The sequence below is a fragment of the Cinclus cinclus genome, chromosome 18, assembly GCF_963662255.1.
Source record: "Cinclus cinclus chromosome 18, bCinCin1.1, whole genome shotgun sequence".
Classification (NCBI taxonomy): domain Eukaryota; kingdom Metazoa; phylum Chordata; class Aves; order Passeriformes; family Cinclidae; genus Cinclus; species Cinclus cinclus.
This window is the reverse complement of record NC_085063.1, coordinates 1,620,787-1,648,761: the sequence shown is the minus strand read 5'-3', so window position 1 is coordinate 1,648,761 and position 27,975 is coordinate 1,620,787. Positions and strand designations below refer to the sequence as shown.

Sequence of the window (27,975 nt, the reverse complement as noted above, 5' to 3'; positions counted from 1 at the left end):
AGATGTTGGATTAAGGCTGATTTTTATGGAAACTAACATTTTGGAAAGCATGGAGTTGATCTGCTTCTCGGTGAGGGACCGGCCCCATCAACCTGTGGATCCCAGGAACTGATCCCTGCGCTTTGCAGAAGGGCATTTTCAAGAAAACCAACCGCGGGATGTGTGAATGGGGTCGGAGGTCGGGACAGGGCAGGGGCTGCCGAGTGAGCGGGTGCGGAGGGGCCGGGTCCTGAACGCGCCTCTGAGCATCCTCGCATGGCCGCAGGTACCGGGGAGGGGGATCCGCCGCGCCGCGTTCTCCAGCAGAAGGGATCGGACAGTGAAAGTGACAGGCGGGTTCAGAGCCCTGTTCCCTATCCCCGAACCAGCGCTGCAGACCCTGCGGGACTCGAGCCCCTTACACAAGTGGGGAGCCTCTCCCCTGCCCACGGGGGCGGGCGGTTGTCCCCACGGCCACGGCTCCCGACGGACGCGTAGTGCTCATAAGGGGGCTCCGTCCGTCGGCGCCGGTTCAGCGGAACCGGCACCTGGAAGCGCTCTGAGCGCCCTCCACGACCGGAATGGAGGCGGGGCTGTGCCGGTAGCGCGGGCGGCTCCCCGGCTCTGGAGGATGCGCGGGGCCCGGCGGCCGCCGGAAGATGCTGCACCCACGCGTGTACCAGGGCTGCGGGACTGCGGCCGAGGAAAAGCCGCTCCTGCCGCGATTCCCGGAGCCGTGCGCGGGAATGGGCCGCGAGCAGTCCCCAGCACCGAGCGGCCGCCTGCAGACGGCTGACCCCGACTGACCCCGGCTGACCCCGGCTGACCCCGACTGACCTCGGCTGACCCCGACTGACCCCGGCTGACCCCGGCTGACCCCGGCTGACCGCCACCGCCCCCGCGCGCGTCCCGTCCCCGCCCCTCCCCGCGGCGGAAGCGACCACGCCCGTTCCGGCGGTTTTGGCGCGCGCTCCGCCGCCATGTTCCGCCCGGAGGCCGCCGATCCCGGCGCCGCCGTGGAGAGGCTCTGCCGGGAGCTCAATTTGGACGCGGCGAGCGCGGCCGAGGCGCTGCGCGAGTTCACGGCGCTGCGGGGCACCTACAGCCTGGAGGTGAGCGGGGCCGGGCGGGGCCGGGCGGGGCCGGGCGGGCGCGGTCCCGCCCCGGCCGAGCCCGCGGGGCGCGGCGCTGCCCCGGTGACCGCGGCGCCGTCCCCCGCAGGGCGAAGTGCTGCACTGGTTGGCCTGCGCGCTGTACGTCGCCTGCCGCCGGAGCCGCGTGCCCACCGTGGGGAGCAGCCCGATGGAGGGGAACGGCGTCTCCCTGACCCGCATCCTGCGCTCCGCACGCCTCAGGTGAGCGCCATGCCCGCGGGCCGGCCCTGCCTGTGCCCTGCACTGCCGGTGCTCTGCCTTGTTCTGCCCTGGCTCTGCCCTGCCCTGCACTGCCCTGCCCTGCCAAAGCCGCTAATCCATGCGCCGTGCCTTCGCTCCTGGCGCTGCCAGCCACCGCAGGGTAAAAGCAGTAGATTCGCTGTTATTACAGATGGAAATTAGATGCAAATATGTAATTTCCAACTTCAAGCCTTTAGCAAACCACCTGTGTCCGACTGGCAGCCATTCTATACACACCAGTTGTTTCTCTCTGTAGTTAATTTGACCACGAACACCTCTGAGCATGCCATCCCAGTACAACGTGTGTCTGACTCAGGATTCAGGCCAAATCCTGAAGGAGTGCTGGAGCTGCTGTTTTTTCTGGGAGCGCAGCGCTGGTAATCACAGAACTCACTTTCTGATGCCGGCAGCAGCTCCCCTGTCAATGTGGCTCTGGCCTGGGAACAGGAGCCTGGAATGTTTCTCGTGCCATTTAAAGACCCACACCCTGCTGAGCTGCAGAAGGATTTGTCAGTTATTTACATCCCCAGCTGACAGGTTTTTGTGCAGGTAACTTTGACAGGCATTGACCCTTGGCTTGTTTGTTGCCTGTCCTGCCTCCATCTCAACACACACAGAGCTATTGCCTGCACTTTGCTGTCCACCACTGCCCTGTTCTACACAGCCATGCTGGCAGCCTCCACATCAAATTAATGTTCCCATGCCTTAAAGAGGGTCAGGAGATAAAAGACAAAAAGCCAGTAACGTACACAATTTGGGAGTCTTATCAAAGTAAATTGTAAACCTACATAGTAATCATATCTGTCATTAATAGAGTAAATATGTTGCATTTTGGCTTAAAATTCTAGAATGGAAGTCAATTAAAGCTCAAAGCAGACTTTTCTTTTTTTCTTCTAAGTTTAATTCAGTTTTTTAGCAAAATGAAGAAGTGGATGGACATGTCAAACCTGCCCCAGGAATTCCGAGAGCGCGTTGAGAGGCTGGAGAGAAATTTTGAAGTGTCAACTGTGATTTTCAAAAAGTTTGAACCAATATTTTTTGATATATTTCAAAACCCTTATGAAGAAACTTCCAAACCACATCGAAGCAGGAAGCAGAGGTATTATTTAGGTTTGATGTGACTTCTCCTGGGAAAGAGTTATACCCAGTATAAGTTTATGAAAATTAATTTCCAAAGTGATGGGGTCTCTTGGACTGTGAAATACAGCCAATGCAGAGCCACCCTGACCCCAGTGGGTGCAGCTCAGGTCAGCTGGACTTCACATCCAGCTGCTGTAACACAGAAACTGTCCCACAGTGAGAATGTCAGGGTGTGCTGGGCAGAGCTACCACACAGTGGGTTAGCTCCAAGGTACAGTGAGATCAACACTTCAAACATTCACCAGAAATAGCTGATGTAGCACAGGAGTGGTTTATGTTGGCACAGAGCTAGCAGGGAGTTGGTGTCACACCATGGTCCCTCTGCTTGGGGCTGTCACATCCTGTGACCTCCACACTGCCAGGTGCTTGCCTTGGTTGCCACATGAGTGGAAATGCCAACTGGGAGGAAGTTACAGCTGATGTGCTCATTTTTATGACAAATTTGGGAATGTGTGGTGTCCTCTTCCCCACACACGGAGCATCTGCCGTATTGAGAGGAGCTTGTCCATACTCCTGCAAGAATATGTGGCTGTGACAGCTTTTTAGTGAGAATGTAACCTTGGGGATGAGGGAGCCAAGCTGTGGATCTGCAAGGTGTTTTTGTAAGTTCTCTAGATGTGAGGGGAGATATGTGCTCTGGTACAATGCTCCAGTGTAGTTCCACATCTCCAGTCAGAGTGCAGGGTGAGGTGCTCTGTGGGCTGAGTCATGTCTTCCTTGGTCTTCCAGCTCCATGGGCTTGGAAAGTTCTGCTCCAAACAGGAATCAGCAGCTGAGCTGTAGTACAAGCTATAATTGCCTGTTCTGAAGGGTTGGCCAATGCTTTAGTAAAATATTTTAGAAAAAAGCCATTACTGGAATATATATAGCCTTTGTCACCTCCCCACCTGTGGCTGCAGGAGGGTTCTATGAGAAGTGTGACACCAGAATAGCATGGCAGGGTCAGAGGCCAGAGGCAGCCTTTGGCTTGGGAACAGGGTTGGGAAGTTGTGGATGTGTGCAGGACACTCTGGAGCCAGGTCATGCACTGTGTCAGGCAATGAGAGCTGAACTCGGGACGTGTAGCTTAGACTGTGCCTTAGTGTGGAATGAAGACAGCCGCTCCAGCTGTTGTTTTGAGCAGGGAAAGGGAATGAAATTTGTACTATAGAATAAGGTTTGGCTTCCTGGAAGTGAAGAGTAACTTCTCCCCCATTTTTCTCATTGACAGGCGGGTGCCATGCAGTGTCAAAGATCTCTTCAACTTCTGCTGGACTCTCTTTGTGTACACTAAGGGTAGGCTTCTTGCTTTGCCTGCATGGTTTGTATATATTCCCAGCTGTGAACTTCTGTTGTCTTGCTTGACGTGATGTGCTGTCTCTTGAAGGTAATTTCCGTATGATTGGAGATGATTTAGTAAATTCCTATCATTTGCTTCTGTGCTGCTTGGACCTGATTTTTGCCAATGCCCTTCTGTGTCCAAACAGAAGAGATTTGCTAAATCCATCATTTAAAGGTATGGTGGGGACAGATTATTTACAATCAACTGGGCTTTGTTCTCTTGGCTCATTTGAAATGAAGGTGAAGGTTGGTTGTCTTCCCCCCTCTTCCTCGTTCCCAGGCTTGCCAGTGGAATTCCACACTCTGGAGATCAAAGCCTCCGAGGACCCTCCCTGCATCATTGCCATGCTCTGCAAGCTGCACGACGGGCTCCTCGTGGAAGCGAAAGGCATCAAGGAGCACTACTTCAAACCATACATTGCAAAGCTCTTTGATAGGAAGGTACATCTCACGAGTTTTATGAGCACTTGGTGGTGCTCTGTGGTGGTCTTTTAAATCCTGCAGGTTGCACAGGGGAGAGCAAAGGAGATGAACAAAGGAACTCAGGCTGGTTCAGGTTTTCTTTGTATTTTTAGCAGGAGCAGAATTCTGTCACGCTTTTAACACTGTGTGCTGTAAAGTCTTCTCTGTTCCAGCTTTTTATGTCAGAGAAGAATCTTTGCTTTCCTTTCTTGGCAGTGTGAAACTGAATCATGAAGGGTGGTGCTTTCTTCTGGCAAAAAAATAAGTGATCTGCTTGTGAAATAATTGTGTGGGATGTCTGTCATGGGCATGTGGGTCCTGCTGCTTGTCCTGAAGTTGAGCATAATGCTTTGGAAGGAGAGGTTGAGGTTGCAGATGTACAAATTGTCCTGTCTAGTTCTGCTCCTGTAAGTGTTTTCCAAGCTCTGTGGAAGCTTCTTTGTAGTTGCTCATCGTGCCAGTCCCTAACCCAGCAGTGAACAGATGTCACTGTGCAGGGCTGGCTCTGAGCAGTGAATTTGTCTGGAGCTTGGATCCAGTTGGGCTTTGTACTCTGTCTTGGTAATGGCACTGAAGGCCTTTGGTCTAGGCAAAAGAAAGAGTCCATATATGCACCTAAATCTCATTTCCTTTTTGGCTCTTTTCCTTTTGGCTATCATGCCCTCACACTTGAAACAGTTTTGATTTTATTATCTAAGATATTGCTGCTTTTTATTCTTAGATCTTAAAAGGAGATTGTCTCTTGGATCTTTGCAACTTCACAGAAAATAGGTAAGTTACAGCTTTTGTTCTTAATCATAGGGCTTGGTTCATGTCTAAAGCACAGGCTTTTCTTTGTGTACTTAATCTCAATATTCCTGTTCCTTTGTCTTGCCATATCTAATGGGTTTTGATTATTTGACCATCAGAGCTGCTGTCTGGCTGAAACACTTTCTGGATCTGAGGTGTGGCTGATGTCAGGGGTTCAAGCTGCAGAGATTCTTTCTTCGTGTCAGGTTTTTTGATTCTTGCTCTGGTTTTTTGGCAACTGTAACTTTTGAATAATGTAATGCAGATCAAAACCTTGGCTCTGAAGGTGGCAGATATATTATGCCCAAGTAGGGAAATGTCTAAATTTATTTCTCTAATTGAGTGTATAAATATATGGATGTGGCAGATGGACTCAAAAGAAAAGGAAGCAAAATTATAAAACCACGAAAAAGAGATGAACAATTTCCGTGGGAGGCAAGTGTAGTTGTTTCAGAAACTTTGAATTCACTTCTGAAAGCTACTTTAAATGAAGACTATAAAAAATTTCTTGTCAGATTTTTTTTGCCGTTTGCAAAAATACCTATTAATTTGCTTTTGGCTTTTGTTTGTGAGCTTTTAGCTTGCTGGTTTGCTTTGGGAATTTTGAGCAAAGTCTCAATTGTTTTAACCATGCAGATAACACCTCACTTTAGATGTAAACTAATTTCTTTGATCATTCAACATTGAATTTCTCTTAGTATTTCCACTTTTAAATTAATAGTATTCCTTCAGTAACACTGTCATATGGAATGATACAGTAGTCCCTGTTCTTTTGCAAGTAGTCTGGCATCTCAAAGACTCCTGTAAGCATCTCTGGGTTTTTTTTGGTCCAACTTTCCACAGACGTTTACTTTTTCCTGAAAGGCTTGGGGCAGCTGAACCTGTGATACAGTCAGGTTTGCTGTGGGATCACAGAGCTGCTTGTGTCATGAATACACTGTTACATTCCATTATTATACCTGCTGGAACTGCATTCCTGACCTAACTGCAGGAAAGATTATTGATGCCAGCCATTTCTGATTTTCATCTAGAAGTTCCATTCTACTTCCCAAGCATATGTTGAAAGTTTTGCAACCTTGGTGGGCTTAAACATTCATTTTTTCCAGCTGGGTTTGCTGGAATAAAGAAAATGAAAGATTTGTTTGGTCTCGTATGTCAGTGGTGGTTTTAGAAATAAAACCCAGGCAGGTAGCTCCTCACTTTCCCCTGCCCTGCACCTTTAGGAAGATAATGGGCTACAGAGTAGCAAACACAGAAATCCAGCCAGCAGGTGGGTGCAGTTCTTGGTTGCTCTGTGTGTACACAGATTTGACCTCTGACAGTTGAGCACTTCCAGATTGGTTTATTCACAACTGATGTGAAAGTAAAGTTAAAGTTAGTTTTTCCCTCTTCTTACTGAGATCCAAATGCTGGTGGAGGAGTGATTCCTGCAGGGATCCTGGGGAGGTTTTGGGTCCAAGGGCAGGCAGGAATGACTGGAGGCAGGTTGCTCAGGGAGGTGGGAGCAGCCCTGCTGTCCAGAGCATGAAACTCTGGCCCTGTGTTGGTTTGGGGTTGTACCTGTGCTCCTGGGGCATCTTCTTTGTTTCTTCAGCAGTTAAACCTGGGCTTCTCTTTCAGCAAAGCACTGAATAAAGAGTATGAGGAGTATGTTCTGACTGTGGGTGACTTTGATGAGAGAGTTTTCCTGGGAGCTGAAGCTGAAGAAGAAATTGGCACTCGAAAATTCCCTGCAGATGTGCCAGGAGAGAAAACAGCAGCAAGAGCTCACATGGAATGTCATCTGCAGCAGCATTTTGAAAAGGTGATTCATTTGACATGGCAAGCTCACTTGAAGTTCTCCTTCAAGTTTTCCCATCCTTATACACTCTTTGAATGTTTGAGGTGACTTGAAATTTCTTCTTCCTGAGGGGAAGATGATGAACACAGGCTTCAGTGCTGTCTTGCTAAGGAGAAAAGGTGGCATCTTCCTTCCTGTGGATTTTTAAAAATAACTATTTCTTCAAGAAGAATGAGTGCAGTTTCAGGTGTATAGTATGGCTTTGTCTAAGAAAAATCAGTAAGTAATTAATACCTAAATATGTAAGTTTTAGTTTTGATCAAGCTTCATTTATACCCCATAATCATACCATGAAACCTTGACAGTGAATTCATTCATTTTCCCACTGTTTCCTTTCTTTGGAAAGGAGAAGTCAACTTTCCTTCTCTGGAAAATAAGATTCACACATAAACCTCAACAACGTCTCTCTTCATTGCAAAATGTAGCCTATAAACAGAGTTAATGTTTCACTGTTTAAAAGTATAATATGTATTTAATGAAGTTTGCCTGCTGGAAAACAGTTGCTTGATTACTTTTTAATCTTGGATAAGGGAAAATAGTACTGCCTGTGTGAAAGAACAATATGCTGTTAGATTTACATGTCAATTTAAAAATAAGAATTCTTATTCTGAGATGCTGGTGCTAGTGTAAATGAAACATGTCTTAGCTTTTTCTCCCAAATGTAAGTGTATTTCATATTCAGGCAAATTGAAGACTGGAGTTTGGAATGGGTTTCATTAATTCTGAGCTTCGGTTTCTGTAGTAGAATAATGTTACTGTTTATGCATAATGACTGCAGGCTTAACCTTTTCTCATTATTTGCCTTGTATCTTCAGAAAGTTGTCAGTTCAGATAATTAAATTGAAAAACTTTATTGTGTCACTTCCAGAGAGCAGGATACAGATGGGTAGTGCAGTCCACATGGCGCCATCTGCTCAGTGCCACTTCATCCTTTGGATGAAGGCAGGACCATTTCCCAGGGAATGTTCTGTGAACCTCTCCTGGGCAGCTCAGCCACCCAGTCCTTGTGTCACCCAGCTGATGCAGTCAGTGACTGAGAATGGAAGCGTGTGCTTCCTCTTCCTCACCCTGTATTTTCCATGTTCAAATGAGCCTAAAAATTTACAGGTTTAAAGATTTTAGGACTTGTTTTACTGTGTTTTAGTTGTAACGTCCTTTTGAGTTAATTTTTGGCTGCTCCAAGAGTTGTTATATTTTATATTTATGGAGTCCTGGGAAGTCTGTTGTTCATTTTTAGTCACTTCTGAGCTCACAGGTTTGATGAAGCCTTCACCTGGTTGTACTAGTGTCATTTTAATCTTTGAAGGAATTTTGCAGGAGATGCTCATTTGGAAGATAATGGAAACTGTTGGCTGATTTCTATTGATTATTTTTCTCTGTCTGACAGAAAAGGTCATTTGCACCTTCAACTCCACTGACTGGCAGAAGATACCTGCGAGAAAAGGAAGCTGCCATCACTCCTGTGGCTTCAGCCACCCAGAGTGTGAGCCGTTTGCAGAGCATGGTGGCTGGGCTGAAAAATGCACCGAGTGAACAACTTACAGCTATTTTTGAGTGAGTATGTCCCCTTCGGCTGCTCTCATTGAAGCAGAAGAGCATCTTTTGGTTGTTTTTTTTCAGGACAGAATATTTTGTTCTTTATTATTTCTTGTTGAAGGATCTTCTGTTTTCCAGTTCTGGAGAAGGGTGGCTGAACACACGCACCCCCATCTGACTCATCACCACCATTGTGTTAAATGGAGCTTCAACTTTTGCTGATGTTGATTTGTCTGTCTGCTTGAAAACCAAATGCCTTTTTTTGTTTGCTTACATTTTAAATAAGTACTTCTTAATTAAAAGATGTGGTAACCATGTTGGCAGAGGTTTTGGAGGAGGGTGGAAACGTTCAGGTGAACAAGCTGCAATCTTAGCCCTCAGCTGGGAAAATAAAACTGAAAGCAGCCTATAGGCTGCCCATGTTTCCTTCACACTGCTTCAGGGTGTGTTGGTCTAACCCCGTGGCATAAGGAGGAGCCTTGCAGTGACCTTGGTCACTGACAGTGCTGTCCTGGAATGGCAGCAGCCGTGTTTCCTACTCAGGATGTTCTGGTGGCTGTTCCCTGAGCACACTTCAGATTACTGCCTTCCTCCCTGAGCATAGCTCATAAAAAGGAGTAATTGAATAGTAAATACCTGTGAAGATGCTGGGTGTTTGCCTAGTAACTTTCCAAATTAAGATCCTGCTATATTACAGTGTCAGGTGTCCAGGTATATTTTTATAAATCAGAATGGACATTTATTAATAGCATTCAATATTTGAAGTGCAGAAGCAATGTTTTTTTGATGTAACCATCATAAACAGGTGAAAAATACTTACCATTCTCATCTTTGGAGTTAGGTACATTTGAAAGTTTTGCTAGCACTAGTTCTTAAAAGTTTACAGCTTTGCTCTGTGGGATGCATTTGTTTTGAATGTTTCTTTGATTTTTTTTTTAATAAGGACTGATACTATTTATACTGTACAATTAAGACATTAATGTGTCTGTAATCTGTAATAAAACATGTGTTTGTTCCGAATAATGAACCAGATTGTCAAGAGAGAGGTAAATATTTAAATGGGAACAAGAATTGAGTAAACCTTTGGCAAGAGCTGTGATGAGTACTTTGCTCATCTTGGATATGAGTTCAGCAGGCACTGAGGTATATATACTGTGTTCCGGGAAGAAATGGAGGAGCTGTAGTTTGGACTATGTAATATTCTATGCTTTTCAGTATTCTCTTTTCAAATTAAAATTCCACGGAAAAAGCTTTGAAGTTAATTAGAAGACTTTCTTCAAAGGGAAATCCTAGCTGATTTTAGTTCTCACTTTTCAGAGTAGTTTAGTGTCTTAATTTGACACCAGCCACGGGCCACTGTCCTCTAAAACAGAGTTGCTGGAAGATTTGGAAGCATTGAGAAAGAGCACCTCCAGCCAGAGATACTATGGCCCTTTTTTATGACAGTAACATTGTGGAGGTCCTCAGTTCTCCCAGTCTTGGTAGGAAATGGGGAAGATGCTGCTGCCTCTTCCCTCTAAGCTTTTCTGTGCTCCCTCAGACTGAGCCTGGCCTGTGTGGTGTCATGGGTGCCTTTGTTGTTTGGTTGCCTGTTGTAGCATCCTTACTTACTCCTTACTCCTTCATCTTCTCACTGTGCTGCTGTAGTTCTTGCTTTCTTCTGTGTTTATTCCAAGATCTGCATATCCTTCCTCCCTGGCCCTTTTAGGAAGATAGGACACAATATTTGCGTATGTTTGATGTTTTCCTCTGTGTAATACAGGTTCTTGTTGATGAGGAATGCTCAGTATAATTGGCTTATCTTTTTATTTTGGTCTTATTGTTGTCTCTTGATATTTATTTTTTTAAACTGGGTATTAGTTTATACAAACAAGGCTTTCTTTGCCTTTGGCTTCAGGTCTTGTGCCCGCAGTCCCTTGGAAAGCATCATGAGCAGAGTGAAGGAAATTGGTGAGACCTTCTGTTGCAGATACACTCAGTCAACGGATGAGCAGCCAGGATCTCACATAGGTATGGAGTGAGAGGCATGGGGTGTTTCAAAATACTAAACCAGGGCAAACAGAATGCATACCTGTACTCTTTTCTGTATTTAATGCAGTGGAGCTGGTTTTATCCCAGGATACACCCAACCAGAAAATTGCTGCTGTCAAATAGTACACTGTAAAGAACAAAACATTTATGGCAGAGTAAACCCAAGGTTGGAGTTCAAACTGGGATAACCAGGAAGTCACGGAAGATCAGCTCTTAACAAGTGTAAACTTGTATTCGTATTAGCTTTAAAACTTAAAGGAAACTAAAAGCAAATGGGAAAATTATTATTGCAAAATTACATCACAAAAAATATTGCAATAAATAATCCTTTAAAATATTTATGGAATTTTATGCTGTAGTTGGGATTAGTGGATTTCTGAAATTTTTTTTTGTTTGTTTGCAAAGTCTGTATGTACACACATGAGCTATTATTTTGGATGAGGACAGGTGCTGGTCAGTTTAGTCCTAACCCCATTTTTGCCAGTGGTATTGGACTTTATCTCTGTTGATTTTAAATTTCAGATTTTGCTGTAAACAGATTAAAACTGGCAGAGATCTTGTACTATAAAATCTTGGAGACTATAGTGGTGCAAGAAACACGGAGACTGCATGGGAAGGATCTGACTGTAAGTAGAGAACTGGTGGAAGATTAGAACACTTTTTTTATCTGTTTCTTGGAGTCTGTCTTCAGGCAGTTCCAGAACAAAGCACTGTAAAGCACTCCGTGTATACTGTTAATACTAAAAAGGGAAAATACATGGGAGCTGCCAAAATGCATTTTTCTTCTACTATTTTAACCAGTATAACTATCATAACCAAACATCTCAATTTGTATTACCTTCTAGAATCACAACTTTATGGACAGATAACTTTTATTCTCTTCTTTATGGACAGATAACTTTTATTCTCTTCTTTATCCAATGAACTGTATCAATACTTCATGTTAGACAGCGCTACATTTGCTCTGCTTTGTGATGCACAGCAAGGAGGCCAGTTCATTTGTGCATAGCATGCAAAATGTGATCGTTTTGGTGGTATTACTCTATTTCTGGTCTCCTCAGCTTCTGTGTTAAAAGGAGGTTGTGGATGGAAGAAGCAGCCAGTTTCTTTCCAACAATAAGCTGTGTAGTGTCAGTGCCACAAAATTCAACTTCTGTTTCCCAAGTCTGAGGCCAGTGCCATGTTCTGTGGTCTCTCCAGGCTCTCCTGGAACAGGATCTCTTTCACCGCTCCCTCCTGGCATGCTGCTTGGAGATTGTGCTCTTTGCTTACAGCTCCCCACGCACCTTCCCCTGGATCATTGAAGTCCTTGACCTCAGGCCATTCTATTTCTATAAGGTAAATAAACATTGTCTCAGGACAGGATCTGTATTAAAAATGGCATGTTACTGGATTGAGAGTCATAGGGGGGATGATGCTCTTCTTCCCTTGGGAATCAGGTAAGACAAAGATTGATATTAACTGTGCATTAGGCCTATTCTAAATTCTGGCTCTCCTGAAATGTATTACTTAGAAGGTGTAATGCCAGAGCTGAAGCTGAAATATAAAGAAAAAAACCCCACATTTTGTAAATGGTACTGATCTGTAACATACTGCTGATCAACTTTTACTAGACTAAAGCCTTCAAGCATATATTTTGTTGATATTTATATTTATTGACTGCAGTGTAGTCTTGAAATAGCAGATACAGATTTAAATGTTGCCTTTAGCCACTGCTACTTATCACAGGCTTGCTTTGCTAAGTTTGGGGATTTTTCCTTCATGTAAAAGAACACACAATATCTTTTCCAGGCTGTTCTCTGGTTTTGCTCTTTTCTTAACCACATTTTCCCCACTTCCAGTGTTACTTGATTTTTGGCTACTTCAATCCTTTTATCACCTATATATATGCCTCCAGTTTTTGCTGTGCTTAGCAGCTTACTGGGGTTAGTTCTGAATAAATCAAATAGTTCTGTTAAGATGACAAAAACCAGCAACCAAAAAATTGCAGCCTTTAGGAAAGCTGGTTCACATTCTGTCCTTTCTTTTTCCTTTAGTCCTCAGCTTTAGGGTAGTAGTGGAGCTGTAACAAATCTGTCAATATTGCTATGGGTGTTGGTAGTCTCCATCAAAACTGGTCATACAACTTTGTGGAACAGATTTATGTTTGATTTGAATTTTCTCAGCTATTCAGTGTATATTCTTGCAGTACTCTTATTTGGACAAAAGTTGCCATTGCAAAGGTCTCACACAAGAGAGACTTGTGATATTTATAACTTTGCTCTCTGGGTGTAGATTCTGTAGTAGGAGCAACTAAACATATCAATAGGTCTTCCAGGGAACCTTTATGGCATTTCCACCTCTGGAGTTTTAGAAAAACAGGCTGAATTCTCCTCTGACAGGAATAACTCAGAGTGGATCTTGTGTTGGAGTATGATACTGCAGGGGATTTGTCAGCTCTGTTCAACCCCCACTTGTCCATGTTAGGGGTTCTGAGTGCTTCTCAAATCAAACTTCAAAGTGGTGGTTTTCAGCTCCTCATGTTTTGGGCTGCTTGTTTGTATGGAAGGAGAGCTGAAACGCTGGGGCTGTCACATCCCCTGCTGAGCAGCTGTACCTGATCATATCTCCCAGATCAGTTCTGTGTGTGCCTAGCGCTTCCACTTGTGCATGGATAGCAGTGATGAGAGAGGGCCTTAAAAAACCCCTGGAGTGGATTGTTCTGCACTGACAGCATATCTGCTGTCCTCTTCCGGCTCCCAGGTTGCTTTGGGAAAGAGGGTTAAAAAAAAGAGGGATCAGGAGAGGGATGGGGAAGATGAGGATGTGAGGAGGAGGTTGGAGCACTCTACTGTTTTGAACCGGAGCCTGAAATAAATAAAGTTTGATGGTGTTAAACATGAGCAGTGTGACATTGCTCTGTGTGTGTCATTGCCATCAGGTTATTGAAGTGCTGATTCGGTCTGAGGAAGGACTTTCCAGAGACATGGTGAAGCATCTCAATAGCATTGAGGAACAGATTCTTGAGAGTCTGGCCTGGACTCGGAACTCAGCACTCTGGAATGCACTCGAGGCCTCAGAAAACAAAGTCCCAACCTGTGAAGAAGTATGTGATCTCATTCCTGTTAGGAGGAAATTCATGTTCTTTTTCTCACTTGTTTTGTACAGAAAACTATTCAAATTAGACCATTACTGCAGAAAATCTTCTATTAATAGATTGTCACAAAGAAAGGAAATTGTTATCTTACACTGACATTTCTTATTTCTCAGGTAATATTTCCCAGTAATTTTGAGGCCAGCAATGGAGGAAGTGGGTTTGGGCACTTGCCCATGATGCCATTGTCTCCCATAATTCATCCTCGAGTGAAAGAGGTTCGGACAGATCTTGGTGGAAGTTTAAGACGAGGTATGCTCAAGGCTTCTGACATTATTTGAATGTGTGAATTTGGGGAGAGGGGTTTAAAACTTCTTTGTAATTGCAAAAATCAACCTTGAATCTGAATTGAGTGTTCGGAATTGTGACATTTATTTGATCGTGGGAAGGTCTAGATGCACCCAGTCAAACCAATGCTGTGACTCACTGGCAGCAGACAGTGGTGACAGTGCTTCCCTTCTGGACTGGAGTAGATTTTGCTGCTGGTTTGATGCCAGGGTGACCTTACTCTGAGGTGGGTTGTCATCTGTTGTCCATTGATGTTCAAATTTTTCCGGGTTTTAATGTAATGACAGAACTACGCTTAATCCTGCTTCCTACAGAACTGTTTTTGTGCAGGGGTGGAGGACAATGCTTTGCCTCTGCTGTGTTTTGTCCTCTGAAGAGCTGCTTTTTGCAGATTCTTGGGTCTCACACAGAACTGTCTCCTGAAGTGAGGGTGCAGAAGCAGTGCCAGCACTGCTGTTTCTTTTACATGCCTCTATAGTTAGGAATTGCTGCTTTAGTTGTATCCCAGACGCTGGTCCATCTGTTCTTGCAGGTGTATGGTAGGTTGTGTAATGTTGTCTCCTTTGGTGTTGTCTCCTTTGCCTGGCAACAAACAAGACTGTTTGGGTTTTTTTTTTAAATACTCCTTAGGAAGGAGATGTACAAGCACTTGCTGTAAGTGTTAGGGTTCACTGATGGAAGAAGAACCAGATTGGAGATAGTGTCTTATATATGGGGGGAGACTGTGTGTGAGACAGCTTTGTACATGAGAATCTGGTACTAGAGACTTCTAAATTCATCTGGGAGGATGGTGGGGATAGGAAATGTTTATTTGTCTTTGGTACCAAGGGAACCATCTTGAAAGAGTTAGAAGTAAGGGCTCCTGTGGAAGATCAGGCACAGAAACTGAGCTGCGTAGTGCCACTGACCTCCTGGCCCTGGTACAGTGGAAGCAGTGGGAGAGAAACTCAAGGCAGGAGCTAAAGTGAAGACATCACTTAGTCTGGTCACGCTGACCCTCTGAGAAGATGTAGCAAGGACATTGCTGGTACAAAAGATTATGATGGGGACCTGATAACCAAAAATATTGTGTTGATAATGGGAGCAGGGGCAAAGAGGTTCGGGTGGAACATTTTGTACAGAATTTAGGGAATTGTAAATACTGGTGACTAGTGGAATAAACTGGCTTTGCTTGCATCGCATGGTCTGTATCTCTCAATCCCCACAGTCTCCAATCAATCTCACCTGACCATTATCCAGACAATTTCTGATTCATGGGAAAAAGGAAACAGTTCTTACTGATACTGTCACAGACTGAAGCAGAAATGCAAAAAGCCTGTGAACAGAAGCCTGTATGTTAGTGATGTGTACTTCAGGCTTACTACTGGAATAAATGCTTGAAAGCAACAGAAAAGCCTGAGGGGAACTGGGGCTGTGTGAGGATGGAGTCACCTGACTGGGGGAAGTTTAGAGAGAGTTCAAAAGTCAGAACATAGGGAAAACAGCATGTCCAAGGAATATGGTCAAGGTTCCTGTAAAGGAATTGTGTTCACAGGAGTAACACTTGCAGATATTAATAACTGCTAGGCTGACTGGAGTTAAGTACCTGTGATCCTCTGTGTTCCTCAGTCTCTGTGGATCAGAGTGGCTGCTCAGCTCCCATGTGGTACCTGATGGCAGAACTGTGCCATCTGGGATGACTGCAAAAGGAGTCAGTCAAACTACAGATCTTGTTCTTACCACCTCAGAGCAGTGAACTCTGAGAGCAGGCTCTGAGATCACTACAAGTGATCTCTGCTGGTGTAGTTGGAAGGCATCCTTTCCCCTTTGCAGAAGTGTTTCCATTAAGCTGCTGTTGTTAAGGTTTTGTTTGGTCTGTTTTTTCTTCCTTGACATGCCAGACATGCAGCCATTGTCTCCAATCTCTGTTCATGAGCGCTACAGTTCTCCTACAGCTGGAAGTGCTAAGAGAAGGCTCTTTGGAGATGACAGCCCCAAAGAAATGCAGATAGAAAAAGTCTTAACAAAAGGAACTAAGCTGACAATTGCTCCAGCGTCAAGCATTGGTGCTGAAAACATGTCAGCATCTCCTGGCCAGACATTGCTGACCATGACAACCACTACGGGACCAGGAAAAGCAGAACAGAAGGTCACTATCCCACTGCATGGTAGGAATTACTGCTGTTTTTCTTCACTACTAGGATGTTTTCTTTGCTCTTAAGATATGCTTAGACCAACCATGAATCTTGAAAGCATGCTGCTTTTTCTTTCTAAAAAAACTGTTACTTTGTCAACAACAACTGTCTTGGTGTGAAAGACAGGTGTCTACCAAAGAAGGTATGAACCACCCTTGGAATGGAGAATATGACTCCCTTTCCCTCCGATTATTCTAACTTTGAAATGAGGGGGCTGTCAGGCACAGCTGTGGGAGAAGCAGCAGCAGTTGGTTCCCAGTGTGTGTGTGCGTATCCCAAGGCAAACAAACAGCAGCCCCGGCACAGCCCCCAGCAGGGGCAGAGCCCCAGTGCCAGCCTCGTCCCGGCCGCGGGCACCTTCCCCTGCGGTGCAGTTCCGGGCACGGCCGGCAGGGGCGCTGCTGGCTCCCGGCCGGGCAGGGCGGCTGCGATGATTCCCCCGCGGCTGCAGGGGGCGCTGTGGCGGAGCTCGGCCGCCTCTCTCCACACGGGAATGGTGGAAGGGAGGGAGGGAGGGAGAAGGGGCTGCCTGAGGGAACTCACGGCGAGCAGCCGGTCCCGGTGCTGGTGCTCCTCCAAATGGGGAAATGGACTGCAGCAGGAGACCTCTGAGCAGCAGCTGGAACGGCAGAGGTGGGCAGATCCCGGGTGGCAAATGAAGTGTGGCAAAGAGTCCTAAGCAGTGTGCTGGCAGGCAGGGGTGCGGGGCTGCAGTGTAGTCAGAACTGGGAGCAGTGGCAAAGGAAGGGCAGGGGCAGGGGTAGACCTGTTCCTTTGCAGCAGCTGCCTCCCACAGCCGTGGCAGTGTGCCCTCCAGGAGGGGGTCGGGTCCCAGTCTTTTCCCCTGAGGTACCTGAGCTGAGGGCAAGGGTCCTGTCCAGTGAGGCAGGGTGCCACTAAGGTCCCAGTTCAGTGGCTGCTCTCACGAGCAAAGGCTCACCCATGGCAGGAGAAGGAGGACAGGGTGGGCTCCTGACCTCCTCACAGTAAACAGCAGCTGGACCATCCTCCTCTGAAGCCTACAGTGAGAGAGGGCAAGGAGCCCAGCCCAACCACTCACCACCAAAATCTCAAAGTATCTTTTCCAAAGAGAAACCCCCCCCCAAGTAAAGACAGTATGCAGCATGGCAACTTATTTTGTCTCTCTTAAGTACTGGTTTTTGTCTCAGCAATATATGAGAGAAAATTCCCTGAGGGAAAGAAAACAGAAGGAGCAATCCTAAATTACAACAACAACAAAAAAGCATATGTTTATATTGACATCATCTCCCTGGGGACAGCTGATCCCTGGCAAACACACTGAGGATTTCTCCCCTTGAAGTAAAGATCATGGAGTTTTGCTCCTTCCAGTTATACCTCATACATTAAGCAGTACTTTGGTTCTCAGCTCCAGTAATGATTTACTGCATTTTGTCTTAATTTGGTCTGTTAAAATCTCAAAAGTCTCTTGAACTTATGGATAAGTGTTATATTTATCAAAACATAACATTATCAAAATATTGTGAGACTTCTGTTTTGTGGAAGTTGGGTGATACTTGGGTATTTCTGAAAATGATACATGAGCAATGAGCTTATAGCCATTTTGTAATTTAAAAATTGTGTCTATAGTTAAAGATGGAAAGAAAAATTCTGTTCTACTCACATTTAAGGAGATTTTCAGCAAGAGAATTTTATTATTGAGGAAACTAGTGAGGAGTATATAGGATATGCTGCCAGTATTGCAGAATAAAAATAATAAAAAAAAAGAATGCCCACCTGACCCCAGAAGAGTGGAAAACCAAGTACAGAAATTGTGATTGCTTGTACTTTCAGATAAGCTTTAGAAAAGATCATTTACATTCAGTTTCTCCTTTTAAACCTTACCAGAAATGTAATTTTTGCCATTTCTGAAGGCTCTGAGGGACAGAGTCATTTTTGACTGTAGTACAGAGGATGTCTTAAATGTCAAATGTATATAAATGAGTTTGATTTGCTCTTGACTCTACAACATGATGAGAGCAACCAGTTTATTTCTGGGTATGTGTATCCTCTCCAGGTATTGCAAATGACATGGGTGGAATCACCTTGATCCCCATTTCAATTAATTTAGGCCAGCCATGTAAAGTGGATGCACAGGCTCCCTGCCATCCTCTTGGGAACCAAGCACAAGAAGTGCAGCTGCCAGCAGCCAGCAAACCAAGGAGAACGGGCTCCTTGGCACTGTTCTACAGGAAGGTGAGTGTCCTTACTCAGAAGTGGTGCTGTACTGGTGCTCTTGGCCATGCTGGAGCCTGCCTCGCTGTGCAGCTCCCATTACCTTCAGTCTTCATGTGCCTTTCCCTTGGCGCATGCAGTTGTTACATACCGTGAAGAAGAAGAAAGAAGATGTTGATTGTTGCAGGGAGTCCAGTTTTCTCCTTTCTACCCATGAGATTTTTTTTTATTTTTAATTAGGAGCTTCTATAAATAAATATCAAAGGCATACTTTGCTTCAGATTTTACTTCTCTTGGCTATTTTGATTGCCCCCTTTTGCAAGGGTTAGACATATCTGACATGAGATGATTTTCCTGTGTCTCACTCATTCAAAGCTGCACTGCTGTGGTTCCTCCAGCTCCTTTGCCACTTTTAAGTCTGCCCAGCAGTGCTGATCTTGCTGGGCTGGGGGCTCAGAAAGCAGTGAGGAATAACACAGTAGCTAAAGGTTTCTAGAAAGAAGTGAGTTTGAAATAATGCAGGATTTAAAGATTAAGTTAAGAACTGGGTGTGCTTCAGAGAAACTTCGGATTGCTTACTTCTAGTTGCTTTCATTTGCAGTGTCACTTTTGCGAGGGGTCTTAAGAGGAACCAGGGTAAGTTGGTCTAGATGACTACAAAGAATATATCCCTAAATTAGTCTCTCTCAAAAATATTAGAAGTTTTTGTTTTGTTTTGGGTTTTTTTTGCTGCTGTTTTCTTACTAGGTAAGTTATTTTCAGATATTTTCCCTTTGAGAGTATCTGTATAGATACAATAGAACTTGAGAAGTTCTACCATGAATAATCTTTAAGGTACATCTTAATACAGAAATTGATTTCTGGAAACACTTGTAAGCCACATCCTTTGTCTAAACTACTGGTTCTTTAATTTTGCCAGTGACAGTTGGTTTCTCTGAGAATGGATTAAGAATTGATCAGCCACCTGCCAGTTGGGAATATTTCATTTTGGAAGGTTTACTATCAGCTGGGGAGTACTTCAGGTGTAGCTGTGTCTTGGACTAAACATGTCATAGCAGCATAGTTTCTCTTAGTTGTAAAGAAGGACTAAAACATTGACTTGTATTTGTCTTTAAATTTTAATGTTCTATTTACAGTGATCATCATACTTAGAATGTTAGTTTTCCCCTACTTTCCTTTCTTGCTCCTGTTCAGTAGAGCAGGTGAAAATGACACTACCCCTTCCTGCTTTCCAGCACGAAGCAAGTGCCTAATTAGTCAGCAAGGCATACGGTATAGAAGCTATAGGCGTAATGTTTTTAGGTGGATTTTCTGTAAGTATTAGAGATTGAACAGCTGAAGAGTGGACAGCTTAGTCTTTGAATTCCAGAATGGTTTTGATTGGAAAGGACCAAAGAGATCAAGTCATTCCGCCTGCTGCCATGGGCAGGGGCACTTTCCACTAGACCAAGCCCCATCCAGTCGTGCCTTGAACACTCTAGGGATCCAGAGGCAGTCACAGCTTCTCTGGGCACCCTGTGCCAGGTCCTCCCCACCCTCACAGGGAAGAGTTGCCTCCCAGTATCCCATCTAACCCTACCCTCTGGCAGTGGGAAGCCACTGGCACTCCCGGTCCTTGTCCCCAGTCCCTCTCCAGCTCTAGAGGAGCCCCTTTAGGCAGTGCAAGGGGCTCTAAGGCCTTTCTGAAACCTTCTCCAGGCTGAACAACCCCACCCTCACAGACCTCTCTCATGGGAGAGGTATTCCTTCCCTCTAATCATCTTTGTGGCCCTTACAGAATAGCTCTGCTTTGAAATGTTTTACTTGTGCAGGCCAGCAGCAGCTTGTTTGGCTTCTCTTGTTACTGTTACTCTTCTCCTTCCAGGTGTATCATCTGGCAAGTGTGCGCTTGCGGGACCTGTGCTTAAAACTGGATGTTTCCAATGACTTGCGCAGGAAGATATGGACGTGTTTTGAATTCACGTTAGTTCATTGTGCTGATCTTATGAAAGACAGGCATTTGGACCAGCTCCTCCTCTGTGCTTTTTATATCATGGCAAAGGTAATGTGTGATTTTAATAAATTAATGGAATTTCATGTTGAGTTGAAAACATCAGGTGTGTTCAGCTTTTAGAGTTTGATTAATTCATGTCATATTACTGGAGGGAAGGGGAAGGTCCTTCCAAGAAGTGGATGGAGTCTCAGTATGCTTTTCTCCTTGTTTTGCATGTCTTAGCTCACTGGCTTGTTGATGGACATTCTTGACAGAGTTTTTCCTCTCTTCTTGAGTGCTTTCACGGTGAGCACTGGTCGACACAGGCAAAGTGCCATGTGGTCTTATTGCCCTGTATTTGTTTTCTGTCCCATATGTCAGCTGGACAATCTGTGTAATCTGAACTAAAAATTCCATTACAATTACAGAATTAGGCAGGTGCAGAAATTTGCAGGAGCAAATTTATGTAAGATGGTTTATATTCCCAAAAATCCCTTTAGCTTTTGATGATACAGGCTGAGGAATTGAGGTGGTTGCCTGTTGTACTTAATTTCTTATTCCATTTGCCAGCTTTAATTTAAGGTGGTGTTAAATTGGATTATGAAACTGGACTATTGGTTTGACTCAAACTTGAGCTGATGGTTACAGTGTCCATCAAGCCTAATTCAGACACAAAATTCAGGAGGCTGGATTACCTTTTCTTGAGGGCAGATGAAGAGGAGCACTACGTGTGGATTGAAACTGATGTTTAAATTGTGATTAACCTGTGCTCATAACTGCAGCATGGGTTAGGCTCATCTGATGCCAATACTGATAGCAAAGCCATTTAATAGTCAGTGCTCTGTATTTTATCATGTAATTTGCATGTGTGTACATACCTGCCTAATGTCTTGTTCAGAATTTCCCCACTTTTTGTTTGGAATAGTTAAGGGATCCAGCTTCTAAATTCGCAAAACACATTTTTGACTTTATAATATTTATTTTCTTTAATTTTAAGTGTAACTGGAAGAAAAAACTGGAAAGGAGTAATGCCTGAGCATCATAAGCAAGAAAAAGCTTTAGTAGCTAAGAAACAAGCAATTCCAAGAAAAATCTTAGTTGTTTCATGCTCTCATCACCAGAAATAAATTTTAAAATTATGTATTCCTCAAAAAGCTACATACTGGACCTGAGCAGCCTGGCCTTCATGCTTGTACTTGGTCTTCAGCAGCCTTTACTTTTCTAGGTAACCAAAGAGGAAAGAACTTTCCAGGACATAATGAAAAGTTACAGAAATCAGCCACAAGCAAACAGCCATGTAAGTCAATAGCATTGCCTTTACTTTCTCTAAAGCTCAGAGGTGGCTTTTGAAGTCTTTGTGCTCGTAAGAGAAGTCAGATCCTCTGCAGGATAATACTTGTTCATTTTCAGTTGGATTTCATCTAGTCTCCTGACTTCCTTGCTTTCCTTGACAAGAGTGTTTTTCCCTGGTGTCATGTAGGTTTATAGGAGTGTCTTGTTGAGAAATACTTCTGATGATGTCACATTGGACAAAAATGCAAACCCAGATATGGAGATGACAGAAGGTGAGTACAGCAAAGGAATCTGCTCTTTTCAATAACATACTTGGGGCTCTAAAAGATCTGGACTGTCAAGTAATAAGAAATAGAGAAAGTTTTTTAAGAGTATGAAAGAAAAAGAAATGTATTATTGAAAAAGAAACCATCTTGTAAGTAGGTCTCCTGTTTATTAGATATGGAAAATGCACTTCCTAGTTGGAAAGAATGTTTAATTTCATTTACTTAAAGTTTGGTTGCTCAGGGTGGAAGTATTTTCTTAGTATGTGAATGATACTGTAGCTCTTCTTGGATGGCAACACTGATAGCAAAGAGTGAAGATAACCTGGAATATTATGGTGGGGTTTTTTTAATACCACCTATTCTGAAGACTGACCTTGTTTCAGAAAATAAAAATGCTAACTCTCCAGGACCACCATTTTCTCATATTCAGGTTTCTTTTAAATAGGTAATGCTTTCTTTGCTCTGGGTTAGGGAAGAAAAGGGATAAGAATAGTATTTGAGGAAAGCATGAGAACTGTGCTATGTCTGTTTTGAGTGATATGTCAGGAAAGTGAGAGATCACAAGCCCATGTATGAGCCCATGAGCTGATTGGTAGCCATGACACACATGGAATTTAGTTTATTCTTTGTGGCAAATCCCGCTGCGTGCGATTAATCTGCCTTAATGAGTATTAGAGCCATTTTTAAAGGCCTTTTGAGGATTTTACCAGGGTCATGAAAAGTGCTGATCTCATCTAAATCCTGTCTGACACCTCCACAGTTACTGGATGACTTGGAGTATCTGAAGTGACACTGGTCTCTGGTATTTTGTCAGACAAATATACTTGGTTACAAAGGTTTTCAGTGGCTTTTCCCACCAGACTTTCTTCAGTTTATGGACTCGTGTCAACTTTACACAGACTTAACTCTTGCTCTTTTGATACCAGTTCACAGGAGCTGTTTTTGTGTTGTTGAGAGGATGAAGACAGACATAGAAAGGAGTCTCTTATGGGTGTCAGCTGGAGCTTTGGATGTTTGTCTCAGTGCACTGATTGCCAGAGACTTTATTGTGTGCTGCTGTGTTTTAGTTAGCATACAGCAGAATGGAGGAGACATAGAAGTTTGTATTCAGTAGCACTTCAGCTTAATTAGAGGAGAGCAAACACTAACAGAAATGCTTCTGTGTGGCTGCAGCTTTTCCCACTTAACAGAACATACCTGAATAAATGGTCTCATGACTTCATTGGTGCAGATCTGAGTTGAGCACCAAGTTTTTCCTCGCTAGCTGATCACAAGAGACTTTCAGAGAAGACGAAAGCTGGGAGCTGTCAGACTGCTTAAAACTTAGTTTGTAAAGTAATGGCTTTGTACTGCTCTCCAAAATAAGCCTAGAAGAAGGGGTCTGTTGTGCTACAGTTTCTTGCTACAGCTGTTACCAGGTTTGGAACGAAGGTTGATACTGGTTTTTAGCCATAACCCACAGGCCTGTTCACAGCAATTGGTAGCACCTCCTGATGTTCATAACGACCTGCAGCACACCCTGCTCCTGGCTCAGGCACATATATTGAATTCCTCTTATTGACTGGTCAATTTATGAACAAGTTCTTGCCAGCTGGACATCATAAGTTCAACTCTGAAGTGCCTGGCTTGCCAGTGCTGTAGTTTTGAAATCTGAACCTCTCTTATTGCTAGACTCATCTGTGAAAGCTGGCAGCTCCTCAGGACGATCTGCAGCAGAGAACTCGAGTGAATCAGAAACAGAGGAGAGAGGAGATCTTATTAAATTTTACAACGCAGTCTATGTAGGAAGAGTAAAGTCATTTGCACTGAAGTATGATATCACAAACCAGGATCATGTGGTAAGTAAAGTATTTTGGAATTAATACTCACAGTCATTTTTCCTGGCAGTTAAACTTATGTCAATAACTTTGTCTTGTCACCTAGTGTGGGTCAAGTCACATATTTGGAGGTAATGGTATGAGGACTTGCTTTAACAGCCTTTCAAGAGGACAGACACAGATGCTGCCCTGTTTGCAAGCCCAGTTCCAGCTTCTTTACATTGGTGCAATATTGCTCAAATCCCTGTGGACTGTCTGTGTAAGGCATCTGGAAGATTAATTCTATTGCTTGGTCATTACTTGATCTGTTGTTTCACTGTCATAAGATAAAATACTCTAAATAAAGAAGGCCTGGAAGTGTGTTAATCTTCTGAGCAGTTCCTGCTCTCAGGATGCTCTGAGCTGCTGTGCAGACGTCTCCTCTCTTGCAGATGGAAGAGCCTCCGCTGTCGCCATTCCCCAGCATCCGGCAGCAGCCGGTGTCCCCGCGGCGCATCTCCCAGCAGCACTCAGTGTATGTGTCACCTCACAAGAACGGCGCCTGCCTCACACCCCGAACTGCTCTGCTCTACAAATTCAATGGCAGCCCTTCCAAGGTAGAGAGAAAAACAAGGCTGACGGTGGTCAATCTGAGAAAGGGTTAATTAGTCTTCTGATTAGGACGTGGTCTAGTGCGGTTCTGGTGTGTTGTAATGAATAGTCTCTCACTTTGCGCTGAAAGGTAGAATTCTGTGTGTGGACTCCATCACTCAGACGTGCAGGATAACCTGTTCTCTGAAATTTCAGACACAGAGCAAGTTTGAAATGGAGTCAGAATAACTCATTATTTTGTCTTGATCACAGAGTTTGAAGGACATCAACAATATGATAAAACAAGGTGAACATAGGAGTAAGAAGCGAGCAATAACAATTGACAGTGACACTGAATCCCCCACGAAGCGACTCTGCCAGGAAAATGATGATGTTCTACTAAAACGTCTGCAGGATGTTGTCAGTGAAAGAGCAAATCGATAAAAAACTTCTGTTTTCTGTGGGATCTCTAAGTTACAGAGCTAGATACAGCTGGTATACTTTTTATTTTTTGGTTTTGTACATAGACAACTGCCAAGTTCCTTCAATGCTGAGCTTTCACCTGACTTCCACAGGATGCAAAAAGTAAGAGTTATGTAGGAAATGCCAGTGACCTTAATTCCCAAAGAGCACACTGTCCTGTAACTTACTCTAAGCTATTTTAGCTAAAGAGTGTTCTGTGAAAGCTGTATTGGATGTTCTCAAGCCTCATTTAGAGCATCCTGAGTTCTGAGTGTAACTCAGCTTGTAATACTTGTTTTATTGTTGGAATAAGAGTGATAATGAAATGAGTGAAATCAGTGAAGTTTCCTTTTAGTATTTGAAAAAACTTGCAAAGTGCCTTATTTGGAAAGAATAATGAATTTTATGCATTATTTTGCTGTGGAGTAACTGGAGGGAGAAGAAATTAACTATTTAGCTTCAGGAAGAGCTGAACAGTTTTGAACTGTCAGAAGTCCTGTACAGTGTAGGTTGTGACATGTATCTGACAGCTTTTGCAGTAACAAAGGCAATAATCTAAAAATACAAATAATGGTGACTTAGATTGGACTTTGGTAAAGCACTGAGATACAGTTCTGTGAGCATGAATTCCCTCTCTCTTGAGCCAGTGGTGCTCCATGTTGGAAGCCAGAGTAGCCTGCCCTAGGTACTGTTCATACCGATGGCAGCTCACCCATGAGGAAATACAGCTGAAATCAGCAGCTGGGGCTTGGCTATGTCAAAGCTGTTCAAATGCACAGATTCATTTAACACATTGTATCTTTTTCCTGAAGACCTTTAGCCTCTTGTGTAGTATCTACACTGAATGTAAGCCCATCACGTAAGGAGGTATATATGTGTGAGGGTTTATAGCTGTTGAAGGCTTAGATTCACTGGAAAAGTATAAATTCCAACATCCAGTTCTTGTGACTGAGTTTTTAATGCTGAGGATTTGGTAGGGTCTCTTTTACCAAAATGGAGAAAAGTCAGGGTTTACTCATTACTGTAAATCAGTAGCTTGATCTTATTTTATAATTATATTTAAGGTTAGAGCCATAGAGAAACTTCTCAGCACTGTAATTTTCAGTTTTTGTGTAACTGAACTGAAAAGAAAAAAAAGAATGAAGAAAAGAATAGGACTTATTTGAGGGGCTCTGTTCCTTTCATTGGCTGAGTGGGTTAGTATATGCTGTGAGATTCACAGCTCTAGGGGAGAACACTGTTGTGACTTTGAGCAGCCTCAGCCAATGAATCTAGCCAGTGATGAAGGAGAAATTGATTACTAAGTGTAGGTGTGCAGGGATGCTACTCAACAAGGAGTAGAAAGTTTACAAACTTGATTTTGAGTCGTTACCTACTTGAATATTTGATTTATTTTTTTTAACTTTTTTACTTTCAAAAAAAGGTGCTTGCCCATGGAGAGCTGCAGTATGAGGAAATGGCCATGCAGTAGAGTAGGTTTCATGTAGATATTCAATTTCCTTTATTCAAGTTCTAATGTTTGTCTTCAGATTTTTAGATGAAAAGTGGAGGATTGCAGCCTTTCTGGATAGGAAATGTATGGTTAGGCATGACAGCATCAGTCTTTCCATGGTAATGTATGATGAGAGTTTAGTTGACACGGTTTTAATTCAATATTGTGTGCAAATCTGGCGTCTCTACTCCCACACTGTCACTGTCTTCTATGACAGTAGACATCTGATGGAGCCAAAATCTTTATTAACTATTGGTAGGTGTAGTGTTTCTTCATTAGGAAAATGAATGTACTACAACTGGATGCAGTTCAGAATTCTTCACCTTTTCAGGTGAACTAGAAACTATTTGGGGCTTTTTGAACAGCTGAAACAATAGCTTACGTGGAAATTTTCTAACGGTTTCAAAGTGCCTTCACATATAAATCTGTATTTTATAATAAACAGCTAAAACGTATTTTAACCTGTGTTGCTGTATTTCCTGTTGTTTTGCTGTGCTAATTCATTAAACAATGCCTTCTGTATGCATTTTCTTAATGTCAAAGACCTTCATCATTTTTATGCTCCCTCAGATTTCTTTGGGTTTTTTTTTTCTGTTTGAATTTATATTTCATGTGTTTTGTCTGAAGTTTCCTCCAGAGGTTTCTTTACTGTTTGTGCTTCAGTCAGCTGTGGATTCTGGGAGGAAGTGAGTAATACATTGCACAAAGTCACCAAAAGGGAGAGAACCCTGCAGCGACAGGTGATGTGCCCACAGAGGCAGGTGTGACTCCAGCAGAGCTGAGCTGTGAGTTCCTAGTTAATCTCCAAGCACTGCAAGCATGAACTTCAGGTGCTGGTCCTGGCTGCCTTCCTCACAGATGTGTTTCAGAACCAGCCTTGGACAGGTTCAGAATCGTTGCAGCTGCTGTCATGCTGGTTTTGTCACTCCAGGTAAGCATAAAGCTGGCCTGGACTGTTTTCAAATTACTCTTGCTAATCTGCTCTTTGAGGAAAAAAAAGGCCAATTTGTGCTGATTCTGCTGTAAAGACTTCTTCGTTGCCAGAGCTTTTGTTTTAAAAGGCTAATCTGTACTTTGTAGAATCACATTATTATGGAATATTCTAAATTGGAAGAGACCCACAAGGACCATCGAAGTCCAACTCCTTGTGCTGCACAAGACACCCCAACAGTCTTAGCATGGCTTGGTTTGGAGAGGACCTTCAAGACGATCTCATTCTCTACCCTCTGCCTGGGAGTGTTGTCCAAGTGCTCCTGGAGCTCTGGCACTTTGGGGCCGTGCCCATTCCCTGGGGAGCCTGGGCAGTGCCCAGCACCCTCTGGGTGAGGGAAGAACCTTTCCCTGATCTCCAGCCTGAGCCTGCTGTAGCACAGCTCCATTCCCTCAGGTGCTGTCCCTGGTCACAGGGAGAACTGAGCTGCCCCTGGGGAGTAAACTGCAGACATGATGAGGGCTCACCTCAGTCTCTTCCAGGCTGAACAAACCAAGGGACCTCATATGGCTCTTCTGTGCTATTAACCATCTTCATAGCCCTCTGTGTGTGCTCTTCAGTAGCTTTATATCCACACCTGAAGGCACCTCAAACTGCCCCCAGGACTCGAGGTGAGCCCCCCCCTCCAGTGCAGAGCAGAGCAGGACAGTCACCCTATGCTGGGCCTGATGACCCCCAGGGCAGGGCTGGCCCTTGGGGCACTGCTGCCTCCTGTTCCACTTGCCCTCAGCCCAAATTCCCAGGTTTCTTTCTGTGGTGCTGCTCTCCAGCCTCTTGTTCCCCAGTCTGTCTGGACACCCAGGGTTGTCCAGTCCCAGGTGCAGAAGATGGCA

At 44.0% G+C, this 27,975-nt stretch overlaps 1 protein-coding gene across 2 annotated transcripts; it reads left to right on the top strand.

Moving 5' to 3' along the window:
- The first annotated feature begins 1,279 nt into the window (after window positions 1-1,279).
- Window positions 1,280-26,559, top strand: RBL1 (RB transcriptional corepressor like 1). 2 transcript variants are annotated; one of them, XM_062504763.1, is made up of 21 exons: window positions 1,280-1,334; window positions 2,272-2,472; window positions 3,694-3,788; window positions 3,880-4,047; window positions 4,150-4,274; window positions 5,017-5,066; window positions 6,705-6,888; window positions 8,312-8,478; window positions 10,358-10,470; window positions 11,014-11,117; window positions 11,692-11,829; window positions 13,412-13,576; window positions 13,741-13,876; window positions 15,793-16,059; window positions 18,122-18,300; window positions 20,144-20,320; window positions 21,477-21,548; window positions 21,732-21,816; window positions 23,497-23,648; window positions 24,059-24,223; window positions 24,471-26,559. In XM_062504763.1, exons 1-21 carry the CDS (start codon window positions 1,282-1,284, stop codon window positions 24,639-24,641), a joined length of 2,967 nt encoding a protein of 988 aa, XP_062360747.1. In that variant the 5' UTR covers window positions 1,280-1,281; the 3' UTR covers window positions 24,642-26,559. The 2 variants fall into 2 exon arrangements, with proteins under 2 accessions (XP_062360747.1, XP_062360748.1); XM_062504764.1 differs by lacking the exons at window positions 1,280-1,334; window positions 2,272-2,472; window positions 3,694-3,788 and having other exon boundaries at window positions 3,888-4,274; window positions 23,482-23,648.
- Window positions 26,560-27,975: the final 1,416 nt, after the last annotated feature.